Source organism: Stegastes partitus, unplaced genomic scaffold (genome assembly GCF_000690725.1).
Source record: "Stegastes partitus isolate 25-593 unplaced genomic scaffold, Stegastes_partitus-1.0.2 Scaffold834, whole genome shotgun sequence".
Classification (NCBI taxonomy): domain Eukaryota; kingdom Metazoa; phylum Chordata; class Actinopteri; family Pomacentridae; genus Stegastes; species Stegastes partitus.
Window position 1 is genome coordinate 295,740 of NW_007578565.1, and position 14,487 is coordinate 310,226.

General features: G+C 41.6%; 1 protein-coding gene across 1 annotated transcript in view; it reads right to left on the bottom strand.

Annotated features, from left to right (window-relative positions):
- Positions 1 to 14,151, bottom strand: part of radil2b (Ras association and DIL domains 2b) — a 37,979-nt gene extending 23,828 nt beyond the window's left edge. The window contains exons 1-11 of the mRNA XM_008292815.1: positions 13,925 to 14,151; positions 11,995 to 12,162; positions 11,234 to 11,244; positions 10,348 to 10,498; positions 8,323 to 8,555; positions 6,909 to 7,354; positions 2,264 to 2,560; positions 1,708 to 2,127; positions 1,220 to 1,257; positions 913 to 1,136; positions 417 to 529 (exon numbers count right to left, since the gene is read on the bottom strand). Of these exons, the coding sequence (XP_008291037.1) occupies positions 417 to 529; positions 913 to 1,136; positions 1,220 to 1,257; positions 1,708 to 2,127; positions 2,264 to 2,560; positions 6,909 to 7,354; positions 8,323 to 8,555; positions 10,348 to 10,498; positions 11,234 to 11,244; positions 11,995 to 12,162; positions 13,925 to 14,052 (2,229 nt within the window). The 5' untranslated portion in view covers positions 14,053 to 14,151. The remainder of the gene's footprint in view (positions 1 to 416; positions 530 to 912; positions 1,137 to 1,219; positions 1,258 to 1,707; positions 2,128 to 2,263; positions 2,561 to 6,908; positions 7,355 to 8,322; positions 8,556 to 10,347; positions 10,499 to 11,233; positions 11,245 to 11,994; positions 12,163 to 13,924) is intronic.
- Positions 14,152 to 14,487: the final 336 nt, after the last annotated feature.

Consider the following 14,487-nt stretch of genomic DNA (forward strand, 5'->3'; position numbering starts at 1 on the left):
CACACACACACACACACACACACACACACACACACACACACACACACACACTGTCCTGTCTCTCTCCTGTCACAATGCCTCCAGTGTGGTCTGGCTGTGTTTGCTCTAACTATCAGAAAGCTGTCTCAGTGACTAACTAGGGTCTTTGTTCTCGACACGTCTCTGATTATTTTCCTTTCTTAAGGCCACACATCACAATCATCATTGAGCAGACCAGATGGAGCTGCTACACAAGTCTGGTTAGACTCTTCTCTAATGGCCAAAATGTTCCCTTTTACTTTAGATAAGGATGATGTTTAGCTTCCCATGCAAGACAGCAAATATAACCAACAGTTGTTAAATCAAATCATGGCATTGTATGATTGCTTTGATAAATTACTACAGTTAGGCCACATATAATCCCATGTGTTTGTTACCTTTGTAACGTAGTAGACACACTGCTGGAAGGCCAGCATGATGACTTCCTCCAGGACGGCCATCGTCTCCTCACTGGCTGAACGGACACACGACAGACGAAGCTCCAGCAGGGCTGAAACACATATTCACAGAAGCATAGATATCTATGAAGTGAAATGGGCTGCAAAAGAGTACTGTGTTCTAAGAGAAATGACAGAACTTGGCACTTTATAGTAGTTTTATGCCAACAAAATTTCTTTCACTGATCAAAAATACTGACAATGAGTGTGTCAGTCAAATCTTCTGTAGAGAGACTGCAGTTTAACAGCTACTTCAGAATAAATTTGACATTTTTCTTATAACGTTCAGCCTGCAAGTTCCTGTATGCAAAGATTTTGTGTCTGCAACCAAAGCCAGCTAGTAATTTGATCATAAACAAAACCTATTGATGAGACAAAGTTTAACAGAAAAACCAACAGCTTTAATAAGATCGCTGTTGTCACCTATACGACTAACCCAAGCTCTCTGCTTCCTTGCTGTCGTCATCCTCCCTCTCTTCCTCCTCCTGTCCCTGCTCCTTTCGGGTTCGCCACTCCAGAATAAGAGGCAGCTGGTACTGAATGAACTGCAGCAGCTCCAGACTGTTGGACATCCACGCCACCAGGGGGCGCAGTCCCGAGATCACCTCATGCAGGCTCAGCTCTTTTAGGTATTCTGAGTTTGAGCCGTCATCGCTGAGTCTGCAACACAAGAAGAAAGATCAGCAGTGTTCTCTGTAAACTATCAAAGGTGATAGCAGGAAAATAGAAACTAGCGTGCTTACGCTTCACGCTGAACTGCAGCTAGGTCCTTGGTGTGCTCCTGCATGAGAAGATAAAACACATTGGTGGCTTAATGTAGGAGGTGTGAGCAAATGCTGTTTTAACGTGAATAATGTGAATATGTGGATACAATCTGCCTCACTATGACTACAAAACCGGACATAAAGTGTGACTGCACAATCATCCAGTGTGAAATGGGCTGCATGCCAGAAAGTGAACCTAAGGGTCTGAACCCATGACCCCTTTTACCATTAAACGTGATGGTACAGGTTCCTACAAGACTGGCACAACTCAGAATGTGTTCTTTACCATAACTCAAAGGGAATATGTGTATTTCATGGGACAGATGTATAGGAGAGGGATGACCATTTCCAAAAGTTTCAGACTCTTGCATGTTGTCTAAGTTGCAAAAATACATTCATTCGCAACATTTTGGAATACCAAGTTAGACAGTGTGCAGGAGTCTGTTTAAAACATGACCATAACTCACCCACATGACATTCTGAACTGCACTCGCAGTGAGCAACAGGAGCCTGCGGAGGTCTGAGGTATGAAGACACGCTGATGAATGCTGAACACACATGCACAACAAAAAGGAGACAGTCAACGGTGGACTGCTGTTGATGCTGCTGCTGCTGCTTCCCATAGCAACAATCTCCTTGACAATACGATCCTCGTCCTCAGCCTTATAGTCCAGAGTCAGGCTGTGGCCTTCGGGGGAGCTTAGAACTGGAGGGCCTCCGCTGAGAGGCTGTCTGCAGTTTGTGCTCTGGAACTTAGTGCAGGTGGAGATGCAGGTGCTGCAGAGGATCATCTCTCCTGTGTGGCTTGTTGTAGCCGCAGAGGTGGTGTGGCCGAGTGTCCATGGAGAAGCAGGGAAGCTGGACTCAGGAGCAGCACTATTTGCATCCTTCATTTTCCAATAAACAAGAAACACGAGGCAGGATTTACATACATGTGAATTGATTTCAAAATAATACAACATATTGAATCTTGTAACGGGATATCAATCAGTCTGTCATCTTTGGAACAGACTGGTGTCTCACCTTTTGTGTCACAGCTAAGGGATCTTTGAAAAGGAACAGGTAGTGCTGCCCCAACCCAATAACATCACCAGGGCTGAGCTGCGTGTCATTTCTCAGCACTTGGCCGTTTCTCGTGACCACGGCGCCCTGACCCGGGCAGAGAATGGTGGGGCCGCCGGCGCTGCAGCGATGGAGGCAGCAGTGTCTCGGTAGGATGTCGGCGGCAAAGAGGAGGACGTCAACCTTCGACTCATCTTCGTGATCACTTTTCTGACCAATAACAATGTTTGGGCCAGCGAGTAGATAGATGACAAAGTCCTGAGTGCAGAGATACACGACAAGTTAGCATTTTTTGTCTGCAATTGTTGTCTCAATTTCATTGCGTCCAGTTTTGTAATGTGTTCTTTGAATTTTCTGTTGATATGTTCCTGTAGGTCTTAGTTTATTTAGCCATGCTACACTAACGAGTCCTTCTCTTGTGCGCCAGATGAAAAGCAACTACAGACATTTGCTGGAATAAAACTGCAGTGATGTTTGCTAGTCTTAATGTGCATGGTTTTTATGTATTAACAGGTGTCAGTTTACTACAGAGTGAAAGTAATTATTGTAAACCTGCATTATTTCTAACAGCCAGCAGGAGGCGACTCCGAAAAGAAGTCCAGTTTTATAGAAGTCTGTAAATAACGACCATACTTATGACTAAATTTGTTGTCTCAGTAAACATTATCCTCATATGTTTATGGGTCTCAACCAGTAGCTTCAAGCCTCCAGAATAATGTTAATTTTGCAAATTATGGTCCCATTTACAGTACAATAGAGGCTACATTTTATGGCAGGGCTACTTTGTGATCAAAAGGTCTCTAACATATCGCCGTACATTGTGTTCTCAAATTCTCATTCCAATGTACACCACATTCGTTGCATCTGGTTTCAACAGAACAAAATGGCAATCGTTAAAATTCCAAACTTGAAGCTTCAAAACGGTAGCTCACAAACCGATGGGTTACATCATTGTTGCTGCATCCATCTATTTATACATACATACTGTCTTTACCATTTATACATCAGCATTTGGATTCATTTGGAGTTACGTGTCCCATCCAAGTTTATTCGTCGCTCTCTTTTAAGCTCTGCTTTCGTCTGCACCGCCTCAATATTTGTATTTTTAGCTGCTAAGTGATCCACTGCTTTTAAAAGCTAATTGCTCACTTTGTCTGTCTCCTATTTGCACTGGGCAGGTCAAGTGCTGTGGGTTTAAATATGTACAGCTTGCTTTGCTTAAAACAGCTCAGCACTGTTTGTGGAAAACATGATAGCACGAGCAAATCAAATCATTTGATGTACGAAAATATTGATTGGTGCAGCTTTAAGTACAGTTTTAAGGTATTCGTATGGGAATTTTAAATGTCTGTTTCACTAAATTTCAGAGGGAAAGCTTTACTATTCAATTTGCACAATGTTACACACAAAACATGTTTTAAAAACATATTTTAGCATCACTATTATACTATATGTAATAATAAACGTTGTAAAGGATGCCAACTTGCATAATGACTGCTTTTACGTTTGATACTTCAGTTCTTTTAGTTGTTTAGTGTCGTCGTCTTGTCAGTAGGACAAATGTGTTTTAACCATTTTGTTAAAACAAGCAGGAACTTTGGCTTTACTTTGGTGCTGACATTTATTACTTCCACCATCAGCCATGTAACCACAGTCTCTCACAATGAAAGCTTGGTCGTCTGATCATGTGGGTCTGTTAGAATTACAGTCCTGATCCGAGCCTAATTAGACAAACAATGTTTCATTAAACCCGGCGAGCGGCACAATGTGCAGGGATTATTATGTTTGACATTCCCCTTGTGATGCCTGCTTTCCAACCGGACAGATTAATCTGGCTAAATGAATATACCAAACTCTCTAAACCTTCATAATAGTATTTGGGGATCTTTTGGGAAAACAACTGTGACGCAGAGTCATAATCACGGCAGTGTGAGAGAATTAGTGTGTGTGTGTGTGTGTGTGTGTGTGTGTGTGTGTGGCAGTTGTCCACCGTTAAAAACCAGTGGTAATCAGTCAGGAAGCAGTGCCAGGCCTGTCTTTCTCTGTTTCCTGATCACTGTTTTGACACACAGATTTTCTAAGTACAGTTCACTGGCCTTTCACATAGTGTTTCTCTCCTCTTTACGCTGAAAAAACATGCTGTTTTTTCAGTGTATTTTACTGTGAGTAAAGGGTATAACATTGTCTTTATTCTATTAATATTTTTGATTGTAATCTGACACACATGGGAACATTTAGTAGGGAAGCCAGGGTCAGCCTGCATGCATTGTAACCTGTGAAGGTTTTACCGTTAGCTAACCCTGTCCCACTTGTCTGTTATCGTGTGGCACATTTGCGTTTCATATAGATAACAGTGGCAGTTACCATTAACCTTCCTATTACCGTCAAATTTACTGACATTTTTTGTCCTTGGGTTCAATTTGACCCCAGCAATTTAAACCCTCAGAAAATTATCATAATTAAAATTGTTGTCCAAGTTTATGTGTAAATAGCCCTTTAAATAAAACTTAAAAGAATATGTCAGTCACTTATTTAGAGATGTTAAGCACTGAGTGGGGTCAAATTGACCCCCAAGATAATAGGAGGGTTAAAATACAAGGTGAGTTTTGGTTCAACGGGCACTTATGCCAGACAAAGATAAACCATCTAATCCCCGACTGCTAATTTTGCCGGCTGAAAAGACAACTGTGAAAACTAGCCTTTTAGAAAATGCGGCAAACTCTAACTATAGCACTTATGAACATATTTGCCCATGCTCCATGTTGGGACCGGTGCACTTGTGATGATGTGTAGTGTTCGGTGCGTGTAGTGTGACCTTATCTCGGTCCCATCAGACTAAACAACCTTCTTCCAGCTGACTTCAGAGTCTCCAACTTGTTTTATGGTAAGCTCTAGTCCAGATTTAATATGAGCTTCCTCAACAACGGTTTTCTGTTAAAGCTTTGAGTGGTGAACAACCTGGGTAACAGTTGTTGTATGCACAGTCTCTCCCACCTCAACTGATGAAATTCGTAACTCTTTCGGAGGAGTCATTGGTGTCTTGGTGGCCTCTTTTGCTCTCTAGGTTTTGTGGATAGCCTGCTCCTCGCAGATTCGTGCATGTGTCATATTTCATTCCTTCTATTTCTATATGGATTTAACTGTACTCCAAGGGATGATAAGTAACTTGAACATTTTCTTGTGTTAATCCCCTGACTTGTGCTTTTTCAATTACCTTTTCACAGAGTTGCTTGGAGTGTTCTCTTCACAGCGTAGTTAAAGCCAGAAGTACTGATTCACCAGTGACAGGACCTTCCACATAAGTTGTCTTTAAGTTACAGTCACTTGACACACATTCACTACACTCCAATGATCTCCATTTCACTAATTGGGTGACCTCTTGAACCAACTGGCTGCATCTGTGTTCAATTACGTCAGTCACCTTAAAGAGGTTTGTACAATCACTTATTTTGCATTTTATATTTTTACTTAATTTACATTTCGTGGTAGAAATCTGTTTTTACTTTGACATGGTGGAGTCTTTTTTGGTAAATTCTTGTCAAAAAAAGCTCCAAAAATTAATTGAATGATTCATGAAAGCAATAAAGGGGAAAACTTCTAAGGGGCTGAATAACAACGCTGTATGTTCATTGGCTATAAATGTCCCCTCTGGTTGACTTGTGTACGTGAGAAAGACTGCTAATAAAAAGACTTAAGTACAGTTCTGAGGTAGCCTACTTTACGTGACCATTAGTTCTCTTAGAAAAACAAAAAACTTCCTGCAACATTCTGACAGTAATGAGAAGTTTATCACTACTGGCAAACATGTTCACCGGTGGTTTGATACCACAGTCTCCCAGCAGTGCTCAATTTAAGTCACCCTCTGGTAACAAGTTTGCCATCAGTTTATGTATGCCATAAATTCTGGCACTAATGGTTCCTGGCAGAGCTGGAGTTAACGTTTGTGCAAGGTCATAATTTCATACGCAAATTAGATTTGTGGCAAATGTGCAGCGGACTCCTGGAGAACTTTGTGGAAATCTTACGGCAGGCTGCTAGAAAGTATACTGTGTGTTTAGATGTAAAGGATAAAGCCAGTATAGCTAATAGCTTGGACTGTTTGCCACATATTTTCCGCATATTACTAATGCAACGTGCTGCATAATGTTCTAAAACCTTTTTTTTTTAATGTGGCAAATATGTAGTTCACGAATGAAGAGTTGCAAGTAACGCTTGGTTACAGCTGTACGTTGTGAGACATACTAGCGGTTGCAGCATACATTAGAAGAAATGAGGCACAAAACCACAGAATCCATGGTTTGATTTCCTTATCCACACTCGCCATGCTTCTTGTCTCTCTCTGCTTGCTGTCAAATTAATTCAAATTGCCATCAAATTTAAATTTAAGCAGATAAATGCATTGTTTAATCAATTCCTTCAATATGACTACTGTGTCTTTCATTTTTACAAAGATTAAAAACACATTTAAAACTTTTTAATGCATCATTTATCTCCTACTCCAGCCCCACACTTTAACATGTGAAGCTTGACCGGTCTAACTTGCCTCGCTACTGTTGCTCAACTACTCTCGGACAGCTGTCTTTCAGGTCGGAGTGTGTTTGGATACCTGTGCGAGGCTCCAACCCTGCAGCAGCAGCAGGTAGGGACAGTCGTGAGGAGGGTGAATGGAGTACTGTGTGGTGTTATCGTCGCTGCTCTCCGTCTCCTCCCTCTCCGACTCCTCTCCTTCCCGCTCGCCCCTCGGCCTCGGCGGACAGAGGGTCTCTGTTTTGGCCCGCGACCCACTGTCCCCCTCGGAGGGAGCTGCCAGGCCGTGAATGTGATTCTGTTCTAAATCTGCTTTGGGGCACTGCTCTGAAGAGCGATTCAGGCTCTCACATCGACCCTTGACACACGTATCGTGATCCATGTCCTGTTTGGTCTCAGTGTCCAAGAGGTCCATCTCACTTTTACTCCTCCACAGTTTCTGGGTCCGACCCAGAGTTCTGTCTATGAGGGTGGAGGTCACTCTGGAGCGGCTCTTCTGCAGCTTACGAGCCTGGGCGTTGATGCCTAACAGGGAGACGAATAAACAAATAAGAGTGCTGGGAATGGTGTTAAAACTATGTGCAAATTGAGCTGCTATGTAAATACATTAAGAACAGGGCTAATGGAATGTGGTGATAGAGCGACACCCTTTTTTTTTTTTTTTCCCTCCCTGAAGCAAGGTGAAGTGCACATTTGTACATGGTGTGTTTATGCCAGAGTCAACACGGAGAAGTCCCATGCAGGAAACAGACCTCAGTGGAAAGAAAGACAGAGCTCATGGAAATAAAAAAAAAAAAAAAAAAACAGTTCACCCCCGCAGCAGGCATCCACAAGCTGACACTGATAGAAGGCTATCACAAGCTGCGCCATTCATAAAGCAAAACACATAACAGGACACGCTCCTACACCACGACCCCAGCTGTGTCAACCACAGAAGCAGAAATGATAGAAAACCATCCACCCTGCACCTTTACACCACCGTGCAGTGTTTGTGTCAAAATCTGTGCAAAGTTTTGAGTATTTTTTTGTCACATCATGCTTTGTAAGAATGAGTGGATCAGATCTTTTGCAGAGTGAAGCCTTTATAGTTGTTAACAGCAAAGTATTAAAGAGGGTGTGTCACTCCAAGACGTTTAATTAAATCACAGGGTGTCTGCAACATGCATTAAATTTACAGTTTTAAAGAACATTTTAAGGGCAGTAAGAATGAAACAGAAGTCCAAATTTGTGACAGAAATTGAAAAGGAAGAATAAAAGAAATAGTAGACCTATTAAAATATAGTTTGGTCTGCGTGGCTTGGCTGATTTTCACTGGAAAAACAGAGTGCCAACAAACCACATTTTTACTGTGAGAACTCTAAAACTGGGTTTAATACTGACAATGCTTCATTTAATGGTGAAGACTCATAGTCCGGGACAGGCAGACACCCTGATTCAGGATGTGGTGATCTGTAAAGCGATCACTCCCTAAAGCGCCAAAGGCTGAAGCGTACCAGCAGTGACGGTGTCCTTGTCTTTGGAGGTCTTCTCCTCCACAGAGCTTCTCTTCTGGATTTCAAACCGTCTTGCCAAACCCTCTCTGGGTTTCCACAGTGACTGCAGGAGGAGAGGCTTCTCGTTGTCGCCCACGACTCTGAACCCTTCTGTTCTCCACTGGAGGCTACCAATGGAGCCAATGGTGTCACAGAGAACATAGGACTCTGCCTCTTCCTTACCCAGGCCATACCTAGACCAACATAAAAGTAATTAACAATGGAAATAATCATATACAAAGCAATTTTGTAAAGTTAAATTCAAAAACTTAGCTAATGTCACCAGATGTTTTAATAGGCTCATGAGGCCATTATCACCTAATTTATTGGTGGTACACACATGATTTAACAGTCAGTGGAATTTCACCCAAGAGACTCATCTGGGACCACAATTCCAGTTTTACTTTTGAACCTAAGTCTTGTTTTGACCTTCACTCTATTTTTCACTCAGTGTTGGGTTACGTTTAGCCACCAAAACTACTTTAGGTTAGGTTTTGATAAGATTCTTGATTTGGGTTCAAATACACCACGTTGCTCCATTTTGTCCATTGCAGATAAAATCTCAGGTAGTCAAGAGGTCATTGAAGTTATCAGGGTTACTTTCCATTTAACAATGATCAGAATGGATGATATCACTCCTGTTGATTCTGTTAGAAGGTGGAGGAGGTCCCTATTGCCTCATATGTATGTGTGCTGGCATTTAATAGGCTGATAACATCCAAATCAGGTGCATCTTGAAGGCAACACAACAAGTTAAACATACCCAACATATTGTCCATATTAATATATACATGTTGGCAAATTGCTGCCCTTTTTATCCATCCAACAAACTCAAAAACAATGCTAGTGTCATTGGCTTTTCTGCCCATCTGATAACTGTAAAGCCAATGCTCACTCTACTTGTAGCTTTGTTTTGGTCTCCATCAGCTCCACCTGGGAAATATCTGTCTTTACAGATGCTAAATGCAAAGCTGTGTTCACCAGCTAGTTGCTAACTCTGTCTGTCTGCTGTTTGGTGCTGGGCAGGTGTACAGTGAGTTTTCAAGCTGGAAATTAGGTTTCGGGGAGTAAACAAGAACAGAAAATCTGCAACGATAAAAGCAAAACAATGAAGTAAAATGCTGTGTATAGTTAAAAGAGGCTGCAGAGTTGCATTATAATTCTGTGTGCTCCTCATTACATGCAGCACTTTTCACATTAAAGATAGATATATGGCCTGAAAAAATATTGATCAGTGCAGCTGTAACGTTGTTTTAGAAGGAAACAAACCTGCTTTTATGTGTTTCCACAAACTAGTCAAAGCAGAAGCGTATGGATGTTCTATTACATCTGCACACATCACAGAAATAAACTTATCAGGAGTCATGTTGTTACCATGTGCTAAACCATCACTAAATGCATGATGTAGTAATGACACAGCTAAATGTCACTGCTACACTATACATTTTTCACGGAGAGAAAAAGAATAATGATTTAGTCTTTCCTCTACAAGCTGAATACCACTTGCATTAATCATTCCATTATGTTTTTGGCCAAAACATACGCAAAGACTGACAGACACTGACTCTCTGGAGACGCTGCCTCAGAGCTCGTGCCGACACTGGCTGTCTCTCACACAAGTCTGTGGTTTGCTTTAGACCTTTTCAGAATCACTAACCGAACGGTTTGGCACACAAACACTGTGTGCACTGTAATGGAATTACAATAAACAGAACAACGGGTCAAATAGACTTTGTTCATCTGAAATATACTAATCAAAAGAACATGAACGTGCTAACCTTCCATCAGCCGCCAAAACTTCACGCATAAAAAAAACTGTTCTGACGGCTTTGATATACAAATGATGTAGCACAGAGGTAGGGTGCAGCAGGGGGAACATGTGGATGGACATAACTCACCCCGAGCAGACACACAAGGACACACATACAAAGCAGACACATATGGCAGGCAGGCGGACACGTGTGTCCAGATAACACATGGTCTCACCGTTCGAGGGCCTCCTTGACGAGCTCTTTTGCGCTAGAGTGTGTGGTGGCCAGGACGCTCTTGTAGTGAGCTCCTTCACAGATTTCATTTCCAAAGATCTTGAGGATTCCCGGGGCAGTTATCTGATTGGACAGCTCGGCTGGGTCGTCCACTATTAGAGCATCTGCAGAGATCACTGAAGACATGGCGAGACGTGGAAAGAAATTTCAACGCAGGCTCGTGAGCACTGATACAAGACAACAGTCCCACATGTGATTGCAAAGGCAATCAGTGGAAACCTAATCACTGTTTATCAGGCTTGTTGCTGCATTAGTTTTGAAAAGAGCACACAAGAAAAGAAGAGTCTGAACTAACAGGAGACGATGCAAGACATGCATGAAGGAATGTAATATAAGGGAAAGTAGCACTGCCATTCAAAACCACATTAATAATCGAGCAATTTTAAGAAGGTATGTAGGTATTTGTACGTATAGTTTGCCTTGTCAATTTCCCAGGGTGAAAGTATAATGCGTGGTGAGAATTTACTCTGCAGTATGCATCAGTCACACAGGTAATGTCTTCACTATCGGAACATAACAAAAAATGCAGGATAGCTACTGTAGAGGCAGTCAGTTGTCTCAATGGTTGCAGTTAAGTTCTGCACTTCCATAAAGTTTAAATGAGTAGTTTAAAGTGATTCAAATGGAAACAACAGAGACTAGAATGGAGGTTTCTCTGATGCTACCATCAGCATCTTTTCCACTGCAGGGACTTGTAGGCTGTTTCAGGGTGGCCTGAACCTTTGAGCATGTTCCTATCACAGGAACTGCCCCTATAGAACCTCTTTGCAGGGCTGTTTTTGTGGGAGAAAGAGTAACTACTCTAGTGTAGGTACTTCCTGCTGTACGGGCCTCAACTCTGTTTAGTTAAACTCTGAGAAAACAAGAAGTGCCATTTTACTGCCCTCCTGATGTCCTCATGGAGTAGCGGTCTTCTCCTCTCTCACATCGCCATCCTTAATGTAAAATTTTCCAGATAATCTAACACAACAAACCCCCATTGTTTCTTTTTCCCTATGTGTTCGCAGAACTAGAGTTACATCCAGGAACTACGATTTGTCATTGTTTTGGTGCACTCAGACTTTTTCCCCCAAAGTAGAGGGATGAAACAGGGCCGCAGTCTCAGCACCACCCTGTTTAACATCTTTATGAGGAACTGGCAAACCACTAGAACAGTCAGGTGTCCCTGGTTAACATCGTGGTTGAAGCTGTCAGATCCTACACCACAATGGAAACACAGAGGCTGGGAGGGCGGACTACAGCATAGATCAATCCACTGTGCACCTAAACCGAGTTCCTGGAAAGCTGCCTTTTGTTAGACCCTCCCTGCCTGTTAAAGGATCAGGTCTTTTCAAATACTTAGTAATGCAAGATTTGGTGCTTTAAGTGTTCAGCTTAAAAGCCCAGATTTATCACTTCCTCTAGACCCACAAAAAACACAAAACTGTTTCCACAGCTACTTCTGTGACTAGTAAACTGAACTTTATGTGTAAAATCAGAGGCTCCTCTAAAGTGGATGACTTATGGATCTCAGTATAGACATGCAGAGAGAAAATAATGTCAGAGTGACGTACTGCTGGCCTTCCTGGCTTGGACGGACAGTGATGACCTGAGTCCTGCGGTCAGCGCCATGGAGCCTGAGCTGGAGGCGGGCCGATGGAGAAAGACACCTGAGAGACGGTTGGTATGGCGACGGATGCGGCTCTTGCTGGGCTGTCGGACGGCGACGCCCTCGGCTGACCTGCAAGTAGATAAACTGCTGGTGGATGAAGCTGACCTGGTGGACGAGAGAGAGAGGACGGAACATTTTCAGCTGGAGGACTAATAAAGCAGTCACATTAGAGAAGGGAGAGCCAGGAAAAAATAATGAAGAAGCAAAAAATATGGGCCTAATGATGACAAGGACAAAAGAAAGCATTTAGCGGAAAGAATTAAAAATAAGCACACACTGTATGAAAAAATTGTTTAAAAAAGAAAAAGAAAATCTGACAGCAGGGTTGCCAGAAAAAAGTTTAAAAAGCTGTGGAATACTAGAACATTAAACACTCAAAAAACAGTGAAAATGATGGTAAATACCTGTAAGATTATTGTATTTTTTAGCTGATTTTGATACAAATAGTGTAATTTTACAGTCACATGCTGTAAAAGAATCTATTACAATTTGTATTTATAATAATTTACTATTTGATGAGGACATTATCTGCAGTTTTGTCTTTTGTTTTGTTTTTTTTGTTGTTATATTTTTTACAGTCAGCTTTTAATTGTATCTTTTTCACAGTTTTTTCACTTGATATTGTTCGTAGTTTAACAAACAAGAAAACAGTAAAATAAAAAATATTTAACAGTTTTTAAAATAATGACACATCTGTAAAATATTTTGCTGATTGGAATACAGTAAAAATAATGTAGTTTTATGGTTAAACATTTAAAAATCCTGAATTCTAGACTATGAAAATACTCTTTTTTAAAAAAAAATGCGGACAATATTTACACTTTTGGTCTGCTTTTGTTGTGGTTAACATGTAAATTAATACTTTCTTTCTATGATTTTACTGTAATTGAACAAAACAGGGAAAATCTCTTGTATCACAGTAAATATTAACAATAAAAAAAGTTATTTTCTTTCTTTCTTTCTTTCTTTCTTTCTTTCTTTCTTTCTTTCTTTCTTTCTTTTGTTTTGTTTACAGTATATTTAAAGATAAACTGTAAGACAGGCAGTTTCATAGCTAGAAAGAGAGCTGCTGTGCTCCAAAGTTATTTTACTAATAACTGCTGTGCAACATATCAGTGAACAGCATCTTCTTCAGACCCTCTTTCAGGCACAAATAAGACTCTACATTTCAAGTTGTAGGCACATAGAGCTCTCTAAACAGTCTTAACACAGTTGATCAGGTCAGAAAACATTCACATGAGTGAACAAATAGCAAGTGACAGCACTGAAAAAAGAAAGGAGAAAGGAAAATACATTTGAAATATAGCAGTTCTACCAGTAAATGTGTGTTAATTATTCCATAAATCAGGACTGACTCTGATATATATACGTACGTGTGTGTCCCCAGCAGCCTGCTCTGGTCTCCTTCACCATGCCTCCCTCAGCTCTCCCAGCACACTAATGAAATAATGAAGGTGCTGTTTTGCTCTGACCAAGCCTGTAAGCTTCTTATCACTATGGTTCAAAGGTTCTCTGCAGTTACGCCACCACTAGGATATTAAAGATTTTTCATTTCTGATTAATAATATTAGTGGAACTGGTGAAGGTTTGTGACAGAAAAGCATTACAATGTTGTGGCACACGAGGAGTTTGAATGCATTATACAACTGTATTTAGAGAACAGTGAGAACTACTTCAAGTCCTGTTGGCTTAAAATGTGTCCTTGTTATCATTATTATTACTATTTTAAGTCCAGTTTCTGAGTTTTGTGCACAGTTTCTAAGTCAAGCACATAAAAGCCCTCTGAACATACAAGAGTGGACTGACTTGTACTGATATTAATTCTCAAATAACCAGTTTGTACAAAGTGTATTCAGATGATACTCACTGCTGAGAGCCATCACTGGTCTTCCTTCCCAGCCTGACAAACCGTCTCTTCGGGGAAGCTGCAGGTAAACTCTGAGGTCTTGGCGGAAGAGAGCGCAACTCCTCAGGGGAGTTTTTCATCTGATTCATTCCTGTCTGATCCTCTCGGGTATTCCTGCTCAGTATGAACGGTTGCAGATTTGATTTAAATCAGCTTCTTCTCGTGTCCCATCGGAGCGCAGCTGGTGATGCTTCATTCCTGAGATGTTCCTTCCAGGACGAGCGGCACGAAGCCATTCAGCTGCTGCTTCATTTTACGCGCACGGCGCTGCTGATGTTTCCAGCCCTCATCCAGCTGTTGGAACTGCTGGCTGCCCGCTCCAACAAGCACGGCTCGAGTTACAAGTTCACCTCGTAGTTTGTGAGACGCTAAAACATGAGATGACTAAAACATATTTAGCTGTTAACAGGCCAGAAGATAGACGAATCCGAGCACCGGTTGGATTCTGGGATTCGCTCTTCGCGCTGCCAGAGGACGCAGTTTGTTTCAAATTCATAACGAACCCGCTCTCCAGATGTGCGTCC